At 42.6% G+C, this 12,226-nt stretch overlaps 1 protein-coding gene across 1 annotated transcript in view; it reads left to right on the top strand.

The window, feature by feature from the left end:
• The window catches only part of CEP112 (centrosomal protein 112), a 243,236-nt gene that overhangs the window by 32,185 nt on the left and 198,825 nt on the right, over positions 1-12,226 (top strand). Inside the window, exon 6 of the mRNA XM_063456123.1 lies at positions 1,536-1,604. Coding sequence (XP_063312193.1) covers positions 1,536-1,604 — 69 coding nt within the window. The remainder of the gene's footprint in view (positions 1-1,535; positions 1,605-12,226) is intronic.

The raw sequence follows: 12,226 nt of genomic DNA, 5'->3' as shown, positions 1-12,226 counted from the left end.
GCCTTTATTCATATCTTTCACCATTTTCGTGTTTAAGTGTTGGCATGGAGACGGTTAAATTAAGAGCGCTGTCCACAGTTCTATAACAATATGAAAGGGCCCAATTAATTCTGGTAGTTGGTTGTATTTCCACAGTGGAACCTGCTAAGTCTATTGCTCTGATAACAAACAATGTGTTTCCCCAGTCTGCATTGTGCATTATTCAATCTATAAGGGTCTCGGCGAGGCCATTCAGGATCATATCGAAATGGCTTTGAACTTCCCATGAAAGTAACTGTCCCCTGGGGTGCAGCCATTGTATGTTTCTAGTGTAAACCTAAATATCTCCCCAATCTGTTTGTTGGATTTGGGAAACGTTTCTTTTTAGAACGAAAGAGCATCAAAGTATATTTATCGCCATGCCAGCCCCCATCATGCTCCGGCATGCCTCCATTGTTGGTATAGGTGCTCTATTAGAGGTTGTCAGCATGCTGCTTCCTTTCCACTTACCCTGTTGACCACGTCCAAGCAGGCGACTTCTCATGCAGGTAGCACACAGTGCAGAGGAAAAGTGCTTTCCCCAGGGGGTTAGAGACACCAGTGACATTAGTCCATCTCCCATAATCCTTTGCCAGGCTGTTATTTGATCGCTGCCATTGAGTAATCTTTTATGTTAGAAATATCAGTACTTTAGGTCCAAATTCAGAACTGGAGAACACCACTAATTTATTGCCCTCACTTGGTGTCACAATACCTGTTCCTTGCCGTGCTGTACAGTCACAGAAATTATTTCTCTTCTGAGTTCTGATGCACACCCAAACATTCCTAGCTTTCTGGTGCCTCATTATGACATCATGTATGACATGGAACCCTTCCATTGGTCTCCTATTATAATGTCAGTCTATGGGGTGCTTTTTGATGATTTATACATACTTGTGACATCATGGCTCTAAAACCAATCACAACCTGGTTGTCCTTGTTTCTGTTCTCTGTCTTGGGTATTGTTACCTTAGAGTGTGTTTATATTGTGTATTGATTGTCCTTGGTTCTTTGACCATTCTTGCTCTCTGTTATCCTAAACCTTCATAAACAAAGTGATTTAACTCCTAAATGGCAGAGAATTGAGCAGTGAGACTGCAGGGGCATGATCAAGGTCTGACTATCCATTCTGTGTATCTCTGTTATTCTAGACCTCAGCCTGTCTCTTGTTTGTTCTCTGTCTGCTCGCAGACATTTCATTTACCTATCGTAGGCACTAGCCCGGCCACTCTAAGGACCGGTTTGTGGTCCTTTACTGTTTCCTTTAGGTTTGTGTGTCAGGGTATCTCCATGCCTGAGATTAGGTTTGTGACCAGTTTTAAAAGCTTATGCTTAATGCTTTTACTTATTTTTATCATGAGTATGAAGCTAGCTGCATCCACGATATAACTACTAGAAGCTGTATACTACGCTCTTTATTATTTGCAGTGATATTACTTGGCTTCGATAATTTTACAGAACATGTTCTTCAGCCTAGGCCTTCCTGCCCCATTCATAGTTCTTCCTTTCTGTTTCAGAACAGTCCCATTGAAGAAACGTCTGTGTTAGATGATCTTGAAACACAGCTGAACAAGTGGGACCTCGGGGTAAGATACTTTTTATTTTTTATATTCTGCTCTTGGGGGTGTTCACAAAACAGTGCTTAGTACTGCAGCAATTTACACTGCAGCCTTTAAGCCCACCTTGTTACTTAGTAGGAGGCTAAAGCTTCATTCTATCCACGTTCCCTAAAAAACTCCTCCACGGCTAATCGTGAAGGATCCTGAGCTAACCACTTAAAGAACCACTTCAGCTCAATGAAGTGGTCTGGGTGCCAGGTCCCCCCTAGTTTTAACCCTGCAGCTGTAAACATAGCAGTTTCAGAGAAACTGCTATGTTTCACTGAGGGCTAATCCAGCCTCTATTGGCTGTTTCCCTGAAGCCACTAGAGACCGCTTCCGCGACACACTGACGTCCATAGGAAAGCATTGTGTAATGCTTTCCTATAGGCATTTGGAGCTGACGTCTGCAGAGGGAGGAGAGGTAACCAGCGCCGAGGGAGCCCGGTGCTGGATTAAGGTAAGTGGCTGAAAGGGTTTTCACCCCACGGGAGGGTGGCCCTGAGGGAGTGGGGGACCTCATAACCCTATAGTTCCTAGGACTACAGTGCTCCTTTAATCATGCCTGATAAATCCAATGCCAGTACTATGAATGGAGCTGTCTGAGAGCTGGTAGAACTGGTTGGAGTTCTATTTGGAGTTCTATGTGTGGAAACACTGCACAAAGTGTGTCCATCGCAGGCACTCACACTAGTTATTAGGGATGCACCCAAATTAACATTCGGGGCCGAAACCGAAAATCCAGGATGCCTCTGGCCGAAAACCCAAACCGAAAATGACTTTTCCCCCCCCCCAAATGATTTTAAAATAGTTTTTTCTTTCATTTTATTAATATTAGACTTTTTAATTGTTAGCAACTTACAGTGAATTTCATATTTTGGGCTGTAATAACTAAACTAGGAAAAAACAAAAAAACTATTGTTTTCAGTTTGGCTAATTTGGCCTAAAATAAGAAAATCAGTTTAATTTCACTTTCACATCCTCACTATTGACAGCTAAGGAATAACCCTGAATTCATTGCTAGGTCAAAGAGGTAGCTCTTGTAAAACTGCAACTGCCATGATGCTCTGTGAGCCTAAAGGGTGAGAAAGCATGATGGGAGTTGTAGTTCTCCACCACCTGTTGCTGCAGGTTCTACATGTGCTGTCAGGTTCGGCACTCTCACCCCCACTGCTGCTGCTCTCCTCACCCAGGCCATAGACAGGTGTTTTCTCCCCCCCAGTGGAGGTTGTGGCTGACGGGGATGTCCAGTGGGGTGGGCATCAAGTGCTGGGACAGGTCCCCCTCAGCCCTCCACTCCCACGTCCCACGATACCTGCCAGAAAACGCACTGCAACACAGGGGTTACACACACTAGAGAACGCCGCTCATGGCTTGTCCTGTACCAGTTCTACTTCTGTGGGCTACTTTCTCTGGTGTTTACAACTCTGCTGTGCGCTGCACGTTTGACGGTCTGATAAGACGTGTATATATATATACCTGGCTGCTCACTGTGCTGGATTTCTTATTGTGGGAAAACCGATATTTTAATGCTTTATATAATGCTTTTAAATATTTAAATATGTGGGCCATATCTAGCCTGGAGAGTCCATTTAAAAAAAAATAATTTTTTTTTTACATTGAGTATGTAACTGATGAGTACTGTACCACGATGGTCATGTAAATGTGGGCCATCGAAATAATGAAACAAACAGGAGATTAGCAATGCAGTGATTCCATTTGGTAACAAATTTACCCACACTGCATCACTGCATCATTATATACATAGTATAATACTCCGGTGGGAGGTTGTTCAGTCCAGTGAGACAGACATTTATCATTAGGTGGTAGCATGAGGTTAGCCACCAGTTGACATTTGGTGTAACCCCATACATGATGGAATGGTTGCTTTGTTGGGATTGGATTTATGGCAATGATTTTGGTAATAATTATTGACTTTTTAACCAATAGCTCTTGTAAAACTGCATCTGCCATGATGCTCTGTGAGCCTAAAGGGTGAGAAAGCATGATGGGAGTTGTATTTCTCCACCACCTGTTGCTGCAGGTTCTACATGTGCTGTCCAGGTTCGGCACTCTCACCCCCACTGCTGCTGTGTCACCATGCGGTAACGGTTTATTTCACCGTGAATTGTATCGCTTCTTATATGTGCTGTGAAACTGAAGTGGTGTTGATGCATCTTCGATTGAATACTCGTACCTTTGATCTCTTGAGTATCAATCAAGTCTAAGGCAAAATCATTTTTCAGACTGGCAAATAAAAGTTGCTGTTTATTATGTTGTTTATGAAAAGCTCAGTTTTGTACACATTTGCGATGATATTATTTCACTTTGGCATTATAAATGCTTTGTGCAGAGATACAGCCAGAATGTTTAATACAAATGAATGTACATTTCCCATGATCCCATCTCATCATTCAATGTTGCCTCATGTCTCCAAGTTACTCAATTTTGCAATCCTGGAAAATCACAGGAAAAAAGTTGGAATGAATAGTGGGAAACTGCAAACATCAATTACTAAAAATGGCGGAGATTGATACCCATTCCTTCAGCAGAAGTACAGTAATTTAACTTAGCGTCTTCTTGCTATATGACAAAAACATTTATTGTGATCATGTTTAATGTGATGATTACACTAAAACCATAAAAAGTAATGTGAAAGGTTCCCTTTAAGAGCCTGATTTTTAGCTGTATACAATAAAACCCATGCACAAGATTTGTGCTTAGAAAAAGACCTTATTAAGTAATCTTTTCGCTATAAAGCTACTAAGGCGAGTGGTCCCGGCTTCCATGACATTTCAAGCCAAGCGTGGATGGAACGGTCCGTGTTCAAAGGACAAATTAAATCTTCAAGCTTGTACTTTGGCTAATCCCACTCTTTGAACCAGAAGAACTGTCTGCTTTTGTTGTGACTTTTTGGTGACTGTACTTTTGAATCTTATCCATTGCTTAGTTTAACAGCAAAACAATCCCCCTTGGTCTCCGTCTGTTGCTTTGAATCGGTTTTCTGTGATGTCTTTTCAGGAGTGCCTTTGTCTGGCGTTTTGACTGTTTATTGTGTGTAGACCGAGAAAAAGGGTCGATAGTGACTACAACTTTCTATGTCGCACACAGCACAATTTGCATATTGCTTACAAAGAACTATTGTACACAAATATGCCATTTGGACATTATGATGCACGATTACATGTTGCATGTTGTCAAGATGTAATGTTTTATCTTTCTGATAAGAAAACTGCTGTCTGCTATATGTAAACTATTCTTTTCCCAACAATAAGGACCCTATTTCTCTAGCGGTCACACTGTGCCTATATCTTGCTGTAAATATATAGTCATGATTGTGTGTAAACATGTTTATAGCTGGATACCTTTTATAAGGTGCAGCATTTTTATATATATATATATGTATATATTTTTAATTTGAATGTTATGTACTACTTTCTACATGTCTGGTAGCCCCACCACTAACATCTCCAGTTTGATGACCTGTTCTGGTTCTGCTCCAGCCGAGTCTTTCCACAGAAAGCATTGTACATTACGTGGCCAGGATTATCTGGACACCTGCTCATCGAACATCTTGCTCTAAATATTATGGGCACAAAATGGAGTTGGTGCCCCCTTTGACCATTTGGTACATTGCTGACGGATTTCCACAAGATGACTTTAAGATGACTCGCCAATGGAACAGGGTCATAACATTAACCATAAAAAACCTACTTCAAAAACTCTACATTAGGTATGATACAGTCAGGTAGGAAGCACTCCTCTGATATCAGCCAAGCCCAGTGTTGTCAGTTGATGCCCCTCTGCCATTGTTCCCTCTAGAGGCAGTTTGGGACAATATGAGGAATGCTGCAATGGCTATAGACACTTTTTACACATTTACACACTTGTCTGTCTGAGATTCACAGCATGTAGACATTTCCAGTCTACAAAAGCAACAGTTGCCTCCAGCCCCTCTAGCACACATTTCACAAACTGATACGTTGGAAAGGTGGTATCCTATGTCTGCGCTACAGTGAATGTTGCTAAGTTCTGCAGTATGGGTTGATCCGTTACCCGTGTCTCTCGTTGGAGATTGCATGGTACCTGCTACGCAAAGACTTTCCATTGGTGTTCATAGATATTTATTTTATCCAGTACATAGTTTAATCACTTAAAGGGACACTTTTAGTACTATAAACAGTACTTTGGATGCAGTCCCTCTGGATTTTGTCAAATTGTTTTCAAGCAATTCCGCAATAAACAATGTATTCCCCAGCCCTTTAGGCCCACCCTCTCTGCCATATGGCATTTCCAGACTCCAGATGTTGTGGACTACATCTACCATAATGCTCTTACAGCCATAATGCCGGCTACACATCAGGGAAGATATAGTCCGCTACATCTGGAGTGCCAAGGGTTGCCTATCCCTGTTCTAAAGCCTGTTTCTTTTAAGAAATAAGTGTTAATGTCCCTTTAAGACAGTAATGCCTTGACCTAGCAGTTTATGAACTCCATTCCTCGTAATGCTCAGCAAGCCTTTAGGAAACGTTCCACTGAAATGTTTGGGGTGCTAAGGTTACCCATAACTGCATAACAGACATCAGATTTGCAATCAGTTCGCCCTTCCTCTTGGGTTCATTAAACAAGTGATGTTCAGACTTTATCATCCAAGTCCTCAGGTTTGTATTGTTTGCATTTCTTCTTATCCAGTTCCGAGCCAGGGTTTGTTTGTACCATTAATTTGGGAGCTTGGCTGTTGTCAGTTGAGCAGATAACGAAAGGAAATATTCCATTTACAGAGGAGTTCTCTGCCCAGTTCAGTGGGGCGCTCCCTGTGCTGAGCATTGATTGAGAGACCTCTGCACGAACAGAGGCTGTCGGTGCCACGAGGTCTACATTCCCTGTGTCTTCATTTCAGAGAAGTGCCTCTGCAGCTTGTTTGTAGATTAGCAAGTTCCAAGGGTACTAAGACTTAAAGGGACACTAACGGGTAGCAACGTCTTACTTTATTTTTAATACATTCAGAATAATGTAGTACTATCTATGGGCACAGCATGGATTCTGGGGAGCTGTAGTTTGGTCGTCCACTTCTTACTTTAGAAATTACATCTGCAACTCCCAGAAACTCAAGTCATGAACTTCGGTACAGCGGTAATTACGGAGCAAAAAGGAAACACTGCAGATTGGAAGGAAGGAGCAGAAAGGATGAGTTTATTAAACCAATTAAATCTTCTTTTTTTTTTTGGAATAATTTACAAAAAAAACCTGAGACACCCACAGCAATAATGTATGAACTAACTTGCTTCATACCAATGCATGGGTTACAGTTTGATTGAAGTAATGGCCAGCATTTGGCACTTGTAGCGTGATGTATCTGCTTTGGATCCCTCTTACAGCATAATCTAACGGCTATTAACTTTGTGGTCAGTTCAAAAACAGAACTCTTTCACTTTATCTACCTTTCGCCTCAAGCGAATTAAGTGTACATTATTAAACCACTGTCCAAACTTATACCCCCCAAAGAGGACTTAAAGATGGTTGCCCCTACGGAACAACGGTAAGCCAGGAAATTAGCTGAAGATCCGTATTTAGTGATATGTATGCAGTATGCACACAGACGTTATAACACAGGAGATTGAGATGGGGCATGTTACTATAGTAGATAAGGAGCCGTCCCCTTACACCCAAAAGAGGGAGTCTGCACGGGAAGACTAGAACTGTTTAGATTCGCCTCAAAGCTACATAGACATAGACTGATGATCCAGAAGGGTGTGCCATCCCGAGACCCAAGAGTTCCACACAATGTGTGTTGGAGCGCAGGGTAGGGACAGGTACATAAATTATTATAGTTCTTAAGTTTCTTTTCCATTCCTTGTTCTGGTACCTGCGAGTCCTCTGATTGTTACTGTTTGTACTATCGAGATCTTCATGTCTCCAGATTTCCATTTGTTCTTACTTGAGATAACTATGGTTTTCATGATTATCATCCCATACAAGAACCTGTGAGTCCCTTAACGCTTCTGTGGTGGACTGCCTGGCCTCCGCCAATAGCTGCTTCCTAGTGTTCACCGAGTACTTACAAGCACTCTACCAGACGCCATAACACTGTAGTCACCGCAGCCAGCGTTACAGCTTGGTTGGGGTCTCGCTGTCCTCCACCCACCCTGGACCCAAGACCAGGATCCAGCTTCCAGTGGCTAGACCTCTCCTACTGCAGAGAGTATAGCAAGATAGCTCTTACAAGAGTTAGTGATTATAATCCAAGGGAGTATAAAGAGTATAGCAATCCCCAGAGTGAATATAGCTGTCCCCATCACACATGAGACGAGGCTGTATGTTGAGAGTAATCAGGAACTCGTTTAATGACAGCCAATGACAACTGGCCTTATATGCAGGTCCCCATGCAAGGGGTTTCCGGTTACATATTCCAGGGGCATTCCCCACTGGACCTGAGAGGGGACTATGACAAAGCACACACTTTACTTACATTGGCTCTCAGGTCCAGGACACTCCCACACAAAACAAGGTAATCCCTCATCTGTGCCTCAGAGATAATTGAGTCAGGAACTGTACTAAATGCAATTATCTCCAGGCACAGAAAACCTAAATTTTAACAACCTCCCGAAAGTACCCCTAAAACACATTAAAACCCCACAAAAGTTACATCCCCTGATAGCCCTGATCTGGGGGACCAACATATCCAAAAATAGCCCAGATCGGTTCAGGTGTTCGGGATTTCCATGGAGGTCATAATTTGACCGACCGCACACGAGGCTCCTGCCCAAACGAGTTCCATGAAATCAGGCTGTGCGGTCGGTCTCTTTTGGGAGTTCACAATACAACAGAAATACGAATGCAACCAGTTCGTATGTACACTTAGTCTGTGTCTCTTGTTCGGGAGTGTGTTTCCACCGAATGACGCTCTTCTCAAGTGAATCCAGCCGTACGTACGAAGAGATGGAAGTCCCAGCGGTGTTCGCGCCGTCGAGTGTCCGATTATAGTTCCATGCACTAGAAGACCAAACACCGCTGTATGTGTTCGCGGCTAAAGATGGCCGCCACCATGTGTTTGTCCATATGAACGGTGGTCACCAGCCAACCGCTTAGAACGTTGCGGTTAGGGTATTGATAAGGGTCAAAAGAGTCAACAAGCCGCACGACTCTCCCAGGTGGTCCAACTGTTTGGGAGTTGGTTCGGCATACGAACAGTATAAGTCTAATCCGTTCGGTAGATCCCATACACCGAACCAGACAAGAGAAAAGGCACAAACAAAGCATTTCCACAGTCCTGAACCAAGGTCTAATACATGGGCCATAGTCCTTAGGCAAGAGGCTGGCAAGTAAACCCCTCCAAGAGCCCGTGGCGAGGTTACTTTCGCCACTACTTCCTTTTCACTGTACTGATTGACAAACGTAAAAATATAATACAGATATTTAAAAAAAAGTTATAACACGTTTTACTTACTAGTTAAAAAAACAAAACATATGTTCCCTTGAATCAGCCCTGAATTTGCTGATCCCTCATTGTGAATTTGTGTTCCCAGTTCCACTCTACTTAATTCATAGGAGGACCGTGTTGGTGGCCGTTGAGTCTTTTAGAAACCAAGGCTCATTTTTTCTGTAGAATGCCAAAATCTAAGAGCCTCCTGGCCAGATTAATTAAAGGTAGAAAGGCTTTAATAAAATCTGTCAGATTGTTGCTTGTAATAATTGGAATATGTTTTAGCGGGTGCGGTTCAGCGTTAGTTCAACTACATGTATTTCATTACCATGAAGCTTTCTTGCGTCCTATCCAAGTGCCTTTTAGCTATTTGATTTATGGCTCCAGCGGAGAGCCTATATTGCCAAACTCCATCCATCTGCTATTTAATTGCCATCGCCTGACATCCAACATTAAATAAAGCTAAATCTGCCCTTTTTCTTTCATCAAGCCGCTAACGCAATTTTATCTTTCTTAATTTAGTTAATTTAGTTTTATTTTTGAGGTTGTTAGTGAAAAAAGGGGCATTTTTGTTATTGAACTGCTTCAGTTAGATCCTACTTTTTTTTTTCTTCTTCTTTGTGGTTGCGTTATGCGAATTTTCGAAACGAGAGTTTTGAGAAAAGCAACGTTGAGGCCTCTTTTAAATGTTTACAGACCAAAGGCTGTAAAAAAAAAAAAAAGAAAAAAAAAAGTCGAATTTTTGTTGTCATGGAATACAAAGTGGGAACATCAGACATCAAAGCACATGTGGCCTCTGTAACGAAATGGCGCACAAATGACTAAAGCCCTTATAAAATATTGGAACCATATTCTCCAGACATTTTTCTGTCACTCTCTCATTGCTTTTATTTCTCTATTTGTTTTGAAGATGCAGATTTTTTTTTTTTGGTCTAGAAATAGATTTGAAAATTAAAGCCTTTGAATTCTTTTGTCTTCAGAAAAGTATGCGACTATTTTCCTATAAACAGCTCTGTTTCAATGATCGCGTTTGTGTGGGCTCTGTGAAGGAGCGTATTAAATATACTGCAGATTGAGAGCCCCCTGGGTCGGGGCTGTCTTTTTGGGTACACACAATTTCACAGTGTTTGATAGATCATCTGATTCTATATTTCTGTGTTTTGTTACCACATTTAAATGGACACAAGTTGTTTTGACACTTTCCAGGTGAGAGAGTTAAGAGTACTCATGTGATGTAATTCCAGTAAAATACAAGTTTAGCAGGCTAAGATTGCCACAAGGCATATGTATGTATATGTGTTTGTAGTATCAGTTAGTTAATTACACGTAGCTAAGATACTGTTATCACTGTACTGACCAGGTGCAGGAATGTAAGAACTGGAATTACGCGTCCCTCTCCTTTGTATCAGATGAGCCACGTGGTTAGACCGGATGGATGAGTTTAGACTCTATTTATTAAATAGGTTAAGGGTATGTGTGGGTGTAGTTAATTGTGGGAGGAGCTACAGTGCTATATAAGGAATGTACTCTATGTATTCAGTACTCAGACTTTGCTGTATTTTGGTGACGCTAGTCCCTCTGAGTCCCGATCGGTGATCCAATAAAGAATCTCTTCCTTCCTGAAGAAACCTGTGTCCATCTCTCTGTGCTTGGCTTCCGTCAGTTTCTCCGGTATCATTTGGTGCATTGGCCGGGAAGCTCATCGTTCAACGGTAGCTGAGAGGCAGAGGCGTGAGACGGTCTATCTTTGCCCACGTTCTCTACGGCTGCACCCCTGAACTTCTGCGTGGACCTCCCTTCGTCTCGGCGCCACTGGTCTGTTGTCCAGGAGATCATCGGCCTCTACGTGAGAAGTGCTGGGGTGTCCCCGTCGATGAGTGTGAACTCAGGTTCAGGAACGAGGAGGTAAGACAACTGCTGTTTTAGACGGCAGGACCCACTAGGGGTATACCGATTGTGCGGTAGGCCCAAAGGGGTTTTGAATCTGTGTATCTGCCCCCTCTGTCGGAGGGAAGGAGCGAAGGCGCACCGCTCGATCGAACGCTCTTTAGTCAGACCGTTTGATTTGGTTAGTCAGGCGGGGTCCTGGTGTAAATAGCCCTAGCCGGACACCGGTGTCTTGTCTAGACTAGCGTTCTAGGGTGTATATTACGTTCGCTAGGTCGGAGGGACCGGGAGACTAAGCGGCGCCTGTGTAAATTCGGTTCGCTAGTTCTCATCCTATCTGGGCTAAGTGGGAAGGCGTGTAAATTTGGAACCCACTAGACTTTTGATAGTGCGACTAAGAGGCGCCTGTGTAAATTCGGTTCTCTAGCTCGCTATATATGTGGTGATTGGGCAGTGTGGCTAACCAAAACGGGTGTATATAGTTTTAGGTAGTCCATTCAAGGTACTGGCCAATAGTTTAGTTGGGAATTGTAAATGTGTTAACGATTGTTTTAGTAAAGTGTATATCTTGTTAGATAGCGCGAGCTCAGCCGTCTAGCGAGAGTGTTAATAGTGTGTTGCTGTATTATAGTGCACGGTACCATAACCCTGTATATTTACTGACATTATATAATAAGTACTAATCATTGTCGTCCATTGCATGTTTAACACCATAACCACTAATAATTGTATTGTGACCTTAACTTGTGCTTTGACCTATGCTAACCGTACTGTAACCGCTATTTGTAAAAGACGATGTTACTGGGGTGTGTTATAGACGGGTAATTCGTATATAGAGAATTATAGCGTGGGTGACTGTATAGTTACGCCAAAGGGCATAATATTGATTATATAGTGACTGGTGTAACAGCTGTGTGTGTACGGGAATTCCCTGAGTGTTTATTGTTATTGTGTACGTTTCACTTGGTAACCGTACCACGTGGTGCTGTTGCCAGAGGAAACGGGTGTGACTGTTGAATAGTACGCGTGTATAGTATTCGTTGTCGACGACGTTCCATTGTTAAGTATGGGTGCGTCGCAGTCAACGATTCCGGATCCCTTAGGATGTATGGTTAAGAATTTTAAAAAGGGATTCAAAGTTTGTGATTTTGGGGTAAAGATGTCTCCTGTACGTTTGGTCACTTTGTGTACTAGGGAGTGGCCTACTTTGGTTGCGGCATGGCCGCCACGTGGCAGTTTGGATCCAACTCTGGTACAGCGCTTACACGTGGCTGTATCGGGTAGGCCTGAACTTTACGGC

This window comes from Pelobates fuscus, chromosome 5 (genome assembly GCF_036172605.1).
Source record: "Pelobates fuscus isolate aPelFus1 chromosome 5, aPelFus1.pri, whole genome shotgun sequence".
In the NCBI taxonomy this organism is placed as follows: Eukaryota; Metazoa; Chordata; class Amphibia; order Anura; family Pelobatidae; genus Pelobates; species Pelobates fuscus.
This window is presented reverse-complemented; position numbering and strand designations above follow the sequence as displayed.